Genomic DNA, 14969 nt, shown 5'->3' on the forward strand with positions numbered 1-14969 from the left:
TATTTTTCTTCCTTCTTTTCTTCATTAATCCCGTTTTTATTACGCTATTTTTCTTCCTTCTTTTCTTCATTAATCCCGTTTTTATTACGCTATTTTTTCCTTCTCTTCATAAATCCCGTTTTTATTACGCTATTTTTCTTCCTTCTTTTCTTCATTAATCCCGTTTTTATTACGCTATTTTTTTCCTTCTCTTCATTAATCCCGTTTTTATTACGCTATTTTTTTCCTTCTCTTCATAAATCCCGTTTTTATTACGCTATTTTTTTCCTTCTCTTCATAAATCCCGTTTTTATTACGCTATTTTTTTCCTTCTCTTCATAAATCCCGTTTTTATTACGCTATTTTTTTCCTTCTCTTCATAAATCCCGTTTTTATCACGCTATTTTTTTCCTTCTCTTCATAAATCCCGTTTTTATTACGCTATTTTTTTCTTTCCTTCTTTCTTCATTCGTTCCTCTGTTCATCAGTCATCACATATTTTGCTATTTCTTTATATACTTCTGATTATTGATTTATTTCCTTTCCCCTCCTTCCCCGCTCTCTCTCTCTCTCTCTCTCTCTCTCTCTCTCTCTCTCTCTCTCTCTCTCTCTCTCTCTCTCTCACATAAATTAGCTCTTCATTTTCGCATTCATGATAAAATACTGCATCTCGTCTACCAGCGTTCGTCTTATTCACATTATTATTATTATTATTATTATTATTATTATTATTATGAGAGACGAATCAGGTAGAGAGGGACGCTATAAGGTATACCTGTTCTGCATTCCCCTAACACCTGAGACGCAGAGATGGAGAAAAAGAAAGTGAATGCGATCAGAGAGAGGTAGAAAAACGAGATAATGATGGAAGTGGAGGGACAGAGGGTAAAAAAAAAAAAATGAAATACACAGACAAATAAATGACGAGAGATAGATAAGACAGAAAAATACAGAAATACAGAGATAGAGATAAATAAAAGACGAGATAATGATGATAATGAAAAAGTGGAGGGACAGGGTAAAAAAATATCTTGAAATACAGAAATAAATAAAAGACGAGAGATAAATAAGAGACAGATAAATACAGAGATACAGAAATACAGAGATAGAGATAAATAAAAAAGACGAGATAATGATGACAATGAAACTGGAGTGACAGAGGAATGGGGTAAAAATATCTTGAAATACAGAGGCAAACAAACAAAAAAAATAAGTAAAATGTATAAACAACTAAAAAACAAGAATAACGAGACTATATTACTTGTTCTTTATAATATTACACGCTGATAATATAGAAGATAATGGAAGTGGCGGGAGAGAGGAATAGGATAAAAAAATCTTGAAATAGAGGCAAACAAACAAAAAAAGTAAAAAAGTATAAACAACTAAATAAACATGATAATAACGAAACTATATTACTCGTTCTCTATAATATTACACGCTGATAATATTACATACTGATAATATAGAAGATAATGAAAGTGGAGGGACAGAAAGGTAGGGTAAAAATAAATCTAAATACAAAACTAACCAAAAAAGAAGTAAAACATAAGAACAACTAAATAAACATGAGAATAACGAGACTATATTACTTGTTCTCTATAATATTACACGCTGATAACATTACATGCTCTCTACTGCGTTATTTATCCTAATCATCCCCTTCGTCAATCATTATATGTGTCCACTATAAGTAAGTCATATTCTTAAACATTTCCAAGCACATGTATTTGGCAACGCTTTCGTAGGAGTTTCAAGCATTTTCAGGGGTAGTTTTATGATCCTTGTGGTAGTGGAGGGATTTTCAGGGGTAGTTTTATGACCCTGGTGGTAGTTTGGAGGGATTTTCAGGGGTGGTTTTATGACCCTGGTGGTAGTTTGGAGGGATTTTCAGGGGTAGTTTTATGACCCTGGTGGTAGTTTGGAGGGATTTTCAGGGGTGGTTTTATGACCCTGGTGGTAGTTTGGAGGCATTTTCAGGGGTAGTTTTATGACCCTGGTGGTAGTTTGGAGGCATTTTCAGGGGTAGTTTTATGACCCTGGTGGTAGTCTGACCCTTCTGTATACCATGAACCTAAAAACACACTTATTAGAACCTGATTAATCTCCTTTTTGACCTTTGGAAATAGCTGGTGCAGGGGAGGGGTTTTAGCGCCTGACAGTATGAATCAAATGCCTCTCCCATTGTTCTCTGCCGCGCTGTGAGGTTAGTGTAATCCATAATCCCATTCATTAAGAGATTAGCAGGCGGTGGAAGGGTGTGACCTGGGCACCCTCCCACGTGACCCCACTCTCTCTCTCTCTCTCTCTCTCTCTCTCTCTCTCTCTCTCTCTCTCTCTCTCTCTCTCTCTCTCTCTCTCTCTCTCTCTCTCTCTCTCTCTCTCTCTCTCTCTCTCTCTCTCTCTCTCTCTCTCTCTCTCTCTCTCTTATGTACTTAATTTGATTTTTTCTTTTAATTTTATCTTTTCTTTTAATTATGTATTTCTTCTTTTATTTATGTATTCTTTTTTTTTTCTCCCAGAGGCGTGTTTTTCGTTGTTTATTTTTTATATAGTTTATTAGGGATTATATATTTAGAGACGTTTTAAAGGCGAGATTTTTCGACATCCAAGGACTTCGAAGTTTTATTGAGGTAGTATTCCCTTTTATGTGTTCTTTTCTTGATCCTTCTTCTTTCTCTTTGCTTCGTTTATCTTTCTTCATTTATTTTTTCTTTGTTATTTTTTTCTCGCGCTGTATTTTCTTTATTTTTTTTCAATAGTCTATTTGTCTATGAATCCTCACATATTTTCCCCATTTATGTATTGTTCAGTTTGTTTAGGATTTACTGTCTATTTATTTCTGTCTATTTTCCCAGGATTGGCAAGTTAATGGGTTGTTAGTATTTGCGTACCCTTTACGTGGCTGTGTTTGTTATTATTGTTATTATTATTATTATTATTATTATTATTATTATTATTATTATTATTATTATTTTTTATTATTTTTTTTATTATTATTATTATTATTATTATTATTATTGGTGGTGGTGGTGGTAGTAGTAGTAGTAGTAGTAGTAGTAATTGTAGTAGTAGTAGTAGTAGTAGTAGTAGTAGTGTTGTTGGTGGTGGTGGTGTTTTATTATTATTATTATTATTATTATTATTATTATTATTATTATTATTATTATTATTATTATTATTATTATTATTATTATTATTGGTGGTGGTGGTGGTAGTAGTAGTAGTAGTAGTAGTAGTAGTAGTAGTAATTGTAGTAGTAGTAGTAGTAGTAGTAGTAGTAGTAGTAGTAGTAGTAGTAGTAGTAATAGTAGTAGTGTTGTTGTTGTTGTTGGTGGTGGTGGTGGTGATTTATTATTATTATTATTATTATTATTATTATTATTATTATTATTATTATTATTATTATTATTATTATTATTATTATTATTATTATTATTATTATCACTTTTATTGTTGCTGTTGATTTAGTTACGCTTGTAGTGAAAGCAGCAACATCAACAGTTTGCTACTATTATGCAGTGATACAAACGGGTAAAGAGAAGGTAGATAGGAACTCCATTGGCTCTAGATTAAAAGAAAAAAGAAAGAAAGGAGAGTTTATTGTCTTGATTACTTTGCCTCATACCAGTTTACGCGGAGGAGGAGGAAGAGGACATTCCCTGAAGTTCCCGTTCAATGAATCTTATCCAGTGATAGCTGACGTGACGACCTTCACCAACAGTCCCGTTCGTGAACATTACGTGTCTGAGTCCCGTCTCGCCACATGACCTTTATCTTTGTCGCTGCGTCGCCACACTTGCATTATTTTATTGGTTCTTAGTACAGCTTATCACCGGAAACTTTCCTCTTGTCACGTGATCTGTTTATTCAGGGCTTACTTCTTATGCGGGGTGGAGAGTGTATGAAGTGATAATTTACCTTCCCATTGATAGGAAAGTAATGACAGATAAGATTGCAGGTGGTGGACTAGTATAACGCCGCTTCTTCTGTGAGTCATCGCTGTGTGTCATACGAATAATGACAGACTGCACGTCGAGTCATACGCGGAACTAATGACCAGGTTTTTCCCCCTCGGTGCCCTTTCATGTATAATAATAATAATAATAATAGTCGTCATCGTCGTAGTAGTAGTAGTAGTAAAAGTAGTAGTAGTAATAGTAATAGTAATAATAATAATAGTAGTAGTAGTAGTAGTAGTAGTAGTAGTAGTAGTAGTAGTAGTAATAATAATAATAATAATAATAATAATAATAATAATAATAATAATAATAATAATAATAATAATAATAATAATAATAATAATAATAACAACAACAACAACTCAAACAATGTCAGGATGTTTGATAAGGCCTTTTGTCCAGCTGGTGCCTATCAGTGTCTGCTGCTGATAAGGCAGACACAAACGTATACTTTACATACTATAACTGCAACAAACGCTTGATGTCTGGCTAATAATAGAATTCCCTACACACCGCCTCGTAAGTGTGGTCAATTAACTATCAGGTATGAATATAATAATAAATTTTTTCCTTCTCTTACTACTTTTCATTTTCTTTTTCTCTCTATCTTTTGTCTTCGCTTCTGTATTCTTTAATGATTCCTCTTCTTGTTTTTTTCTTAATTATATTTATCCTCCTCCAACTCCTCTCTTTTTTTCTCTCTATCTTTTGTCTTCGCTTCTGTATTCTTTAATGATTCCTTTTCTTGTTTTTTTCTTAATTATATTTCTCCTCCTCCAACTCCTCCTCTTTTGACCTCCTTTGACCCTAAGCTCCCGTGTATCTAACCCCACCTAATATCGCTCTCCATGAATTTATCTAGTCTATTTTTGAATGTGACAATTGTATTGGCACTCACCACATGACTGCTAAACCTATTCCCTCCTCCTCTTTTCGTTCTAGTCTTCCCCCTCCTCCTTCTTTTTCTTCCTATTTGTTCATGTTCTTGTTCCTGTTTTTGTTTTCTTTCTTTTATATAGTCTTAGTGTCACATTCAGTCGACTAAGTTGCAATATATTTTTTTTTCATGCCATACCATCTCTCATATCAGTCATTAGATCCTCGTTATGCTCTTTAAATGAAACGAAGTGTGAGATACAGAGGCTTATAGACACCTGACCTGACCACCTGACCCCCGCATCTGGCTGACCTTCGGAGGTGGGATGGGCTGACCTGACTAACCTGACTTAAGAACACCAAGGTGGGAGTGCTCTGTCCCTCATTGCTTAACTTTGAATGAGGGTGCTTTGTCCGTGGGGGTTTTGTCATGTTCTTGGGTTCATATTATTAAATGTACCGAGCTCCCTTTATTACTGTTTTCTAGGTCGCAGAGAAGATTAATTGGGTTCTCATGGGTGGGTTTTTTTTTCGTTCATGATGCAGAAGTCTTGTAAAAATATCACCATAGGTCACAAAACAGTCCATGAGAATCCCAGCAACTTCCACGAGAGGCTCTTCGAACAGAACTGGGGGCCGATACATAAGAACATAAGAACATAAGAACGCAGGAGTCTGCAAGAGGCCGGTAGGCCTGTACGAGGCAGCTCCTTTGACCCTAAGCTCCCGTGTATCTAACCCCACCTAATATCGCTCTCCATGAATTTATCTAGTCTATTTTTGAATGTGACAATTGTATTGGCACTCACCACATGACTGCTAAGCCTATTCCACTCATCCACCACCTTGTTAGTAAACCAATTTTTGCCTATGTCCCTGTTGAATCTGAATTTATCCAGTTTAAACCCGTTACTTCGTGTCCTACCCGGTTCTCTTACCAACAAAACCTTATGAATGTCTCCCTTATTAAAGCCCTTCATCCATTTATAAACCTCGATCATGTCTCCACGCACCCTTCGCCTTTCTAGAGAATGCAAGTTTAACTGTTTGAGTCTTTCCTCGTATGGCAAGTTTCTCAACCCCTGAATCATCTTAGTCATCCTCCTCTGCACCGATTCTAACATTTTGATATCCATTCTATAGTAGGGTGACCAGAACTGAACCGCATAGTCAAGATGAGGTCTAACTAATGCTAAATATAGTTTGAGGAAGACTTCGGGGCTTCTGTTGCTTACGCTCCTTGAAATAAATCCCAGTACCCTATTAGCTCGATTTCTAGCTTGAATGCATTGTGCCCTTGGACGGAGATCAGAGCTCACTAAGACCCCTAAATACATACTTTGATCTTGCAATTTTACACTTACTAACCTTACAGGAATGATAGATGACCACGGCGACACTGATGATGATGACGATGAAAGTGACACAGCACAAACGATGCATAAATCGCGAAACGTCACATCCTGGGGCGGGGGTGTGTGGAGCCTCCGTCACGTCTCCGATGCTCGCTGTCCCAGTCAGTTACGAGTCTTCGCGTAGTTCTGTTCCCGACGTGTCTCCGCTGGAAAACATAAAGCGTAACCATTGACACGTATTAAAAAAGGTATCGTACTTGAGCTTCACTGTTCAGAGGTAGCATTCTGCATTCTCTCTCTCTCTCTCTCTCTCTCTCTCTCTCTCTCTCTCTCTCTCTCTCTCTCTCTCTCTCTCTCCGTTTGATACGTTTTCTCTTTTAATGTGTGATGTAATTTATCTCCCTATCAAAGGCTATCATTGAAGATAAGCCGCATCCGTGTTGCCAAAAGGGGTGCACCAGTCTTGCCAGTGCACACACGGGCTGTCTTCTTCGTGAGAGTGAGACGTAGGAGAGAAGAGACCGGAGCTATGGATACAAAAACGTTGGTGAGTGGCAAAATATGTCTTGCAACAATACGAGATAGTTGTGTTCATTTCCTATGCACTGGAGGGACTTTAGGTTATTAGTTGAAGAGATCTAGGTTACTATTGATTTGTGGTTTGTGGCTGTGTGCATTAATTTGGCGGGAAATGTAAATCACAGCAGTCCTGACGATGAAAACGCCTTGTGGTCACCCCCAAAGGTCTGTCTGGTGAAGATCGGGAACATGGATGGGGTGAGGAAGTTAGTTCGGCAGGGCACTCCTCTGGACTACCTCGAGGACCGCCGCTCGCCCCTCATGCACGCAGCGGTATCCAAGAAAGTGGGCATGGTGCGCGAGTTGCTGGACATGGGCGCTTCTGTTGACTTCACAAACGACGACGGTCAGTGCTGAGTGTAGGGAACTGCTCATGCATGTTGAAAGCCATCATTCGAACACCTTATTTATCATACCGGTTGGGCACATCTAGGGTCGTATTTTAAAACATTTTGTCGCTAAAGCACACATATTTGACAAGGCTTTCTTATGAGTTTTGGGTATTTCCAGGGGTAGATTTATGACAATGGTGGTAGTTTGGCCCTTTCTCTGTACCATGAACCTAAAATACCACTTATAAGAACCCAACTGACCTCCTTTTTGGCCTTAGGAAATAGTTGATGAGAGAGTCGAAAGCGTTTAACACTATTGACCCTAAACTCGCGTAAACTTAACTCTCGGACTTTAAGGAAAATGACTAAGTTTGTGAGTTCATCCTGTACATTGAAACCATAATTTATTTTACATGTTGGTTTGATTTAAAAAAGCGAGTATTTTTTTAAACTTAAACTAATTCTTGAACCATAAGAAAAAAAAAATGACTGTGTGAGTTGATTTTATACGTCGAAACAATCATTTAATTTCTATGTTGGTTTGATGAAAAAAAAAAAGTGTATTGGCCGAACTTTGAATCTATCTCGACTTAACGGTAGCATCGGGGATCATGTTTCTTAATGGTCCCTCCAAGCGAGAAAAATGAGAAAAAAATCACCCCTCTCACAAACCATTTCATAATATATATCAAAGCATTTGTGATCAGATTATGTATCATCTATTTTGGGGGGTTAATATCATGGCACAAATTTGGCCCGTCGCTGCTACCGGGTTAAACCATACTATAATAAGGGTGTGAGTTTATCTTATATACGTTGAAACCATCAGTAGTCGGCTTAGTTAAACACGCTGATTGAAAAAAAAGAAGTGTAGGCCTATTCCGGATCCATATGAACTAGCGCAAGCACAACACTTAAAACGTTGGAAATTGTATGAAATGAAGTCACATGAAATTTTGGATCGTGTGTTCTTGTGTAACGCGTAACCTTCTTTTTGCCATCGTCCTGAGCCTCAAATTCTTGCAGGCTTGACGGCCCTACACTACGCGGCCACCAGCGGGTCCCTGAAGGAGGCTGAGGCGCTGTTGGATGCTGGGGCAGAGCTGGAGGGAAGGACCAACACAGGTAAGTTGTCGCCAAAGTCACAGGTGAACAATATAGACTTTGCTACGCATTTCTACGGCGCACTCCTCTGTCTCCTTTTATGTATTTTTGCCTCATGATAAACTGTTATATTCGTTAGATGTATTCCTGATCTCTACTTTTTCTGTTCTCCATTTGCCAGCCGACCTATATATCTTCCTCCTGTCTCTCTTCCCTATGTATCTCCCTATCCTGTCTGTCTATTTATCTATCTATCAATCTATCTATCTTTATATCTGTCTATCTTTCTGGCTATCTGTCTCTATCTATCTATATCTATCTATTTACCTATCTATCTATCTCTTCCTATTAAGTGATTCAGCTAACCATCTATCTGCCTCCTTACTATCTATGTCTCAGGTTAATTGTCCTCAGCTTTCCCTCACACAGTCCTATATCACAAAAGAGTCCCAGGGAAGGCATGCCCCTGGGACGGACTGATACTTGTGTTATCTCCTTCATCAGGCAGAACACCGCTGGCTCTGGCGTGCCGCAATGGACGTCTCCCCACGGCCAAGATGCTGCAGGAGAGAGGAGCTGATCCTAACGCGAGGGACAATACAGGTAAGAAAGGCGAGGGAGTCCCCAGTAAACACCATGATGGATATATAGTAATATGTTCATGTTAACTCTGCAAGTAAGCTCCTCCCCCTTTCCTCATGAAATGTATGTTATTGGCCAGTCCACAAAGTCACGCCCCTCTACAACTCAGGCTGCACGTGGTTGATACATGCTGGGAAACGTTATAATCTTCATTTAGTTAATTTAGTATAATGCAACAATGAGATAAATAGAAATCCATTGTATTTATTTTCTTTTTTGGTGTGTGTGTGTGGGGGGGGGGGGCTTCTATTTTCTTAAGGACTTTTTTATTTGATGATCCGCCCTTGGCCTGTCTACTCTACGAAAATATTACTGATGATCTGAAGTCAACTACCTCGCTGTTTCTCAGGGTGGACGCTGCTCTTCATGGCTGCCCGCGCTGGTTCCTTGCCGGTGGTTAAGTGGCTGGTGGAGGAGCTGGACGCCGACCCCCGCCCAGAAATCAATGGAAGAAACGCGGAGAAGTTGGCAGAGAGCAAGAAACATCTGGAGGTGGCAGAGTACTTGAGGAACGTTCTCCGAAACCTCCCTGACCCAGTGAGATGCAACCGTATTTCTAAATCTCAATATTAAGAAAGGCATATGAACTTTCTTGTTTAGGACTATTTCAAGAGCTTTAGAAAGACAAGAGAGCAAAGCTACAGGATGGTTTTTAAAGGGTTAGAGTGGTCACCTTCCATAGGCACAGGTACATGGGCCTACTTCCAGCATGAAGGAAAGGTAGTTGATGAAAGGCAGAGACGAAAGTGACCGATCAGGCAGGGTGCCAGCAGGGAGGCACAATTTTCAAGAACATTAAGATATACGTTTACTCTTTTTTCCCTTGCATGAATTATTTCCTAAGTCAGTGACTTTAGTAAACCAGCCAGTCTGTCTATCTATAACTCTTTCTTTTGTATTTTTGTCTTGGGTTTGCTCTATTATATATTTTTTTCATCTCGAAAGATAAAGGAAGGACCGAGCCTGAAGAAGTCGCCTAGTGGTACGTCAAAAAGAGACAGCAAGAAATTGTCCGTCCAAGCCAACAGTCTTCATGAGTCATATTGGGTAAGGCTGCTAATAGGCGCACCTAACAACACCAAATGTGGGGCACAAACTTGGTGGAGGGACTGTTTTTTGTGCCTCGAGCGACGGCAGTGGGCTAAGGAGTAGCCTTTTCAGATTTTTTGTTTTTATTTATAAATGATCCACGAGACATCCAGGAGTTAAATCAAAGTATGTGCTCATCTTTGTATTCATTCATACGCACACTGGTAATGTTTCTATGGTGTCTGATTCACTTAATTGAGTGAAACTTTACTGTGATGAACAGTCGCAAATTCGTGTCACTAGTAAAATTGAAAGTAGTAATGTAAGTTATGCCTCCATGAAATATACACAAATAGATAAATATGACAGCTCACGAAGTCCCACTAAGTGACACCACCTGTTTTGCACAGTAAAAATATGATTATTTAAAGAATCTGATACCCGCAAAATGGCGTGCCTTGCTGCCTCGGGCCACAGTTGTCGTATAAAATATGAACGTATATTCATATTATTGTTCTGTTATTTATTCAGTGTTTTGTTCAAGAAAAAGAATACTCATAATTTTAGTTAGTTTTCGGTTATAAGGATTCTTTACGAAATACAATTATAATATTACCGCCTTTAAGTTAGGAAACGTACTGAATCCTGGATCGGCTATGATGATGTTAGGTGCGCCTATTCACAGGAAGTTTAGTTAAAAGAAAATAACTGGGCAGATTCAGATGCGGCTGGGTACTGGGCTCGCTGGGCCAAGTAATTTGGGCTGAGCCTCCAAGCAAACAGCTCCCTCTTGCTGGGTTGCAGATGGAGGCTGCTGATTCACCTATAGACGAAACTCCATCTTCTCCTGTGGAGGTGACAGAGGTTGTGAGGAAGGTGAAGAGTGGGGAGGTAGCTGGGATCTTTAATATCAGTGCGGAGATGCTGAAAGCTGGGGGTGAAGCCATGGCCCATGGATTGCATGCGGGACTTTCTGTCGTGTTGAAGTCTGGTGCCATTCCTCTTTACTGGAAAAGCGGGTTGGTTGTCCCTATCTGGAATGGGTGAGGGTACCGATAGAAATGCAACAATTACCGTGGTATTACTCTGCTCAGTGTTCCGGGCAAAGTGCCCGCTCGTCTGGTGCTGATATTGAAGATGATGATAATAATAATAATAATAATAATAATAATAATAATAATAATAATAATAATAATAATAATAATAATAGTAACAATAAACTGAACACTTTTTGAAGGTGAGTGGCGGAGCAGTCGGTCCTGCGAAGCTGAAGGTGAAGTATGTCCAAAATTTGGTCCAGCCGAGCCATGATATTTACGACACCACCACCGACCCCCCAGGCCTCGTCCTCCTCCTCAACTACAGAAAATTTTCGGAGGTCACTCATCCGGAAAGGGAAGGAGCCGAGTACGACACTATTAACCTCGTCAGCGTGTTCGAGCAGATGGGTTACGAGGTTGAGAGTCACGAGAACAAGACGTGGGAGGAAACTATCTGGTGTCTGAAAGAATTTTCCGAGTCAGAACGTCTGAAGAAAGTTGGCTGCGCTATCGTGGTAGTTTCTTCTCACGGAGGCAATGAAAAGCGTTCCTTCTCCACTTCGGACTGCCAAGACGTGTCTGTCGACTACATTCGCAACCTTTTCATCGAAAATCAGTGCAGGGAAGTGAGGGAGATGGCTAAACTATTCTTCTTCCAGTTTTGCCGTGGAGATTTTTCCCCCGAATATCACGTCGAACTTCAAATGGACAACTTGAGACGCGCAGCTCCAGAAAACATCATCAGTTTCTTCAGCGCCTCCGACGGGTTCGTCAGCTACAGGGCTCCGCTCAGAGGCAGCAAGTTCTTGTTAGTCCTGTGCGAGGTTCTGGCCGAGAATGCCCATGAAGAATGCCTTGATGAACTCTTCCGGGAGGTGCAGCGGCGATACAGTATGGATGAGTTGCGTGCCACGCCGGAGAAGCAGGACCTCAACTTTATGAAGAAATTCTACTTTAATCCTCGCCCCAGAGAGTGTTAGCTGGAGAGATAGCCTCACCGAGTATGGCTATACTCCGGTTCCCAGCCCGTACCGGTTCATTTACGAAACATTATCTGGGATGGTCTTTTTTTCACAGCTCTTTGAGTGAGCTGACTTTTGGTTCCTGTGAGTTGCGATGTGTAAAATAATTAAAGACGTAACAGAAACTCCAACATTCACTTACAATTAACTTATTTGTTAAATTGTCTACCTTAATTATTTGATTTTAATAAGTAAAATCGTATATTACACATTATCCGTGTGTGACATTAATATATATGAATAAATTTAGTCGATATGCACACATCTTTCTGAATTGTAGACCTTTACTAATGCTGATATTTTACTCGTAACAACTGTACATTCTTTTCCATCCTTGACTTAATTAAGACAGTCCCTCCTTTGATATACACTTTCTTTCATATCTGTATAAGCTGCTATAAATGGTGGATACAAGTAGGTAACCTAACTCCAACCACAAGTACTCTCCTAAATGAATGCAATGAAATACACTGAGGGCTATTACGAACATATTACTGAGAGTTTTTTTGGTTCCTTGCAGTCCTCCTCTATGTTCCTGTTTTTCTGTTATTATCTTCTGGATGTTATATTTTCCTCTACTGCTTAGTGATACAGATATTGCACACGTTTCATTCTTGTGTTATTGCAGATCACAAACTCCTACGAAAGCCTTGTCAAATATGTGTGCATAGGCCCCGAAAGCTTTAAAAAAAATAGGTTACGGGCTATTATGTACTGCCTGGGGGTCGGGATGGCATGTTCCTCCCTTCTTTGTTGTGTGGTTTTGCAATAAAAAGCCTTAAAGCAATCAATCAGTCATATAAAATAGATTAGGAAACATTGCTCGGCTTTGCGCAACCCCACCCGCGCAGCCCCTCAGGCAGACGATGGCGGGCAAGCGGGTTGAACACTAGTAAGTAATTCTCCCTATTTTTCCACGTTTACCTCCATTTCCCTCATTGCCCTGTACTTTGTGGCATCATCGTGAAAGGTTAAGATGCTTTTCAGCCAGAAGAACTTAGGCTATCGGTGATTTTCCATATAAAACTAGTCATTGTGTGGCGGGGTTGCGTGTGTTTTGAAACCGCTGAACCTGTAACGCCTGCCAGCCATTCGACGTCTGTTATTTTAGGCATTTATGTACCGGTTTGTGAGTCTCCGTTCCCTCCTGTGCCTTCAAGTGTAATGCGATGACGTGATGCACCGGCTTAGTGGGTTAGTTCTTGCTTAGTTGATAGTGGATTATGGTGCTGAGCCCCGTGCATCCCCTTAGCAGACGACAGCAGAGACTTACTAAGAAGCTTCACCTCCTCGCTACCGTTAATATCTCCTTCCTGGCAACTCTAATGTATTTTCTCGTCACAGATTCATTAGGCCATCTAGTCTAGTGCTGAAGGTTACGGATTCAAGAACGAAGAATTAGCAGACGACAACTGAGACCTTAAAACGAAAAGTCACGTTGTTACTGTTAATGTCTCCTTCCTGGCAACTCTAATGTAGTTTTTCGTCACATATTCATTGAGACAACTAGTTCTGTAGGGGGCTACGTATTCAAGAACGAGGAATTATCAGTAACAATACAATGCGGTAAATATCTACAATTTCACCCCTCTCAGTGGCCAACTAAACTTCATTCCTGGCAACTTTTTCTTCTGGTGACGTAATATTATTCAAACTGCTAACTTTTCCCCCCGGAAGGCACTAGTTTCCTGAATTTTCCCCCACCCTCCCCCTAACATATGCTAGTGATTTCCGCCAGAAACTAACTGATTCAAAGGAAATACATAAAATACGCCTGAAATATAACTTTCCTCCTTACAATATACAGAAAGGAGAAAACAAACCCCCTCAAGACCATAAGGATCGTCAATGACAATGGCCCAGCGCGAAGCGGAGCAAAAATTTATTAGAAATAATTACAGGCCCGTAATTTTGACAGATTTTTTGGGGGGGCTTGAGGGCATCATAGGTTCATGAGATGGGGGGGGCAAGGGAAGCGAGCATGCGTAGGGGCCAGGGGGGGAAATATTTTGAAAGTTAAGCACTTTTTGGGGCATTTTGTGGGCGGTACAGAAACACTGGGGGGGGGGGGGTCTATCGCCCCCTCTCCCCCCAGAAATTACGGCCCTGAATTACTTAACAAATGTAATCTTACTGAGCATTACCACCTAACGAGGGGGCGGGGGGCTTCGTACCCCTAGACCCCCTTATTATTTTTTTCGACGTTGTTAATGACATTCTGTTGAACGCTTCCTTCTGTGGATCTGAGTATGTATGTATGATCATAGTTTTCTCAAATTTTGCAGGGTGAAGAGGGTGGACGATGAAATACCGTCAGGACTATTAGTGAGACGAGAGGAAGATAGTGTGTTCATCATTATTGCGTGTGCTTGTGCGTTTTGAGACGTGACAAAAGTGGAAACTTAAAAAAAATAGGGAAAGGAAAAAAACAAAAAATACGAAGTGTAAACTTCAAGGCGTTAGTGGAAAAAATATCTTGAAATACAGAGATAAATACATAAGAACATAAGAACATAGGGAAACTGCAAGAGGCCGGGTGGCCTACACAGGGCAGCTCTAGAATCCCCTCCACTACTCACGATGGGTGAGGTGTAGTTACAGGGGTTACAGGCAGAGGCTTGATCCTCGTTATACCGTTGGTACTAGCCACGCATCCAGTACCCCGTCACCTTACTGCACCCACACCTCACTGCCACCTGTCGTCCTCGTCCATGTAGCTATCCAGTCTACTCTTAAAACAAGCTATCGTCCCTGCACTAACTATGTGATTGCTGAGTCTATTCCATTCCCCCACCACCCTGTTATTAAACCAATGCTTGCCTATATCTCTCCTAAATCTATACTTTTCTAATTTAAATCCATTACTGCGAGTTCTATCCTGCTGGCTAATTCTCAGTACTTTACTTATATCGCCTTTGTTGTAACCCTTGACCCATTTGAATACTTCTATCAGACCACCCCGCACTCTTCGTCTCTCAAGTGAATGTAAGTTTAGATGTTTCAGCCTATTTTGAGATGGGAGGTTCCTCAGCCCCTGAATCATCTTGGT

At 40.1% G+C, this 14969-nt stretch overlaps 2 protein-coding genes and 1 long non-coding RNA gene across 6 annotated transcripts in view; 2 read left to right on the top strand and 1 right to left on the bottom strand.

Annotated features, from left to right (window-relative positions):
* Positions 1-14969, bottom strand: part of LOC126996941 (glucose dehydrogenase [FAD, quinone]-like) — a 29704-nt gene that overhangs the window by 9662 nt on the left and 5073 nt on the right. Inside the window, exon 1 of one of the 2 annotated variants that reach the window (XM_050857889.1) lies at positions 6186-6325. The exons of the other annotated variant lie outside the window; for it this stretch is intronic. The gene's annotated coding sequence lies outside the window, so the exon portion shown is untranslated. Of the gene's footprint in view, positions 1-6185; positions 6326-14969 lie in introns of those variants that run through there. 2 annotated transcript variants of the gene reach the window in all.
* Positions 6318-12411, top strand: LOC126996946 (caspase-6-like). 3 transcript variants are annotated; one of them, XM_050857900.1, is made up of 7 exons: positions 6318-6420; positions 6584-6719; positions 6917-7097; positions 8110-8208; positions 8692-8790; positions 9179-9366; positions 11096-12411. In XM_050857900.1, the coding sequence occupies exons 2-7, from the start codon at positions 6702-6704 to the stop codon at positions 11876-11878; spliced, it is 1368 nt and encodes a 455-aa protein (XP_050713857.1). In that variant the 5' UTR covers positions 6318-6420; positions 6584-6701; the 3' UTR covers positions 11879-12411. The 3 variants fall into 3 exon arrangements, with proteins under 3 accessions (XP_050713857.1, XP_050713856.1, XP_050713858.1); XM_050857899.1 differs by lacking the exon at positions 6318-6420 and adding an exon at positions 9775-9876; XM_050857901.1 differs by lacking the exons at positions 6318-6420; positions 6917-7097 and adding an exon at positions 9775-9876 and having other exon boundaries at positions 6592-6719.
* The window catches only part of LOC126996951 (uncharacterized), a 113992-nt gene continuing 111787 nt past the window's right edge, over positions 12765-14969 (top strand). Inside the window, exon 1 of the long non-coding RNA XR_007751765.1 lies at positions 12765-12812. This is a non-coding gene — a long non-coding RNA (uncharacterized LOC126996951). The remainder of the gene's footprint in view (positions 12813-14969) is intronic.

This window comes from Eriocheir sinensis, chromosome 11 (genome assembly GCF_024679095.1).
Source record: "Eriocheir sinensis breed Jianghai 21 chromosome 11, ASM2467909v1, whole genome shotgun sequence".
In the NCBI taxonomy this organism is placed as follows: domain Eukaryota; kingdom Metazoa; phylum Arthropoda; class Malacostraca; order Decapoda; family Varunidae; genus Eriocheir; species Eriocheir sinensis.

Coding starts and splice junctions, on each gene's coding strand:
- LOC126996946 (XM_050857899.1), top strand. Junction 7,098..8,109: donor TGACTTCACAAACGACGACG/GTCAGTGCTGAG, acceptor AAATTCTTGCAG/GCTTGACGGCCCTACACTAC. Junction 8,209..8,691: donor GGAGGGAAGGACCAACACAG/GTAAGTTGTCGC, acceptor CTCCTTCATCAG/GCAGAACACCGCTGGCTCTG.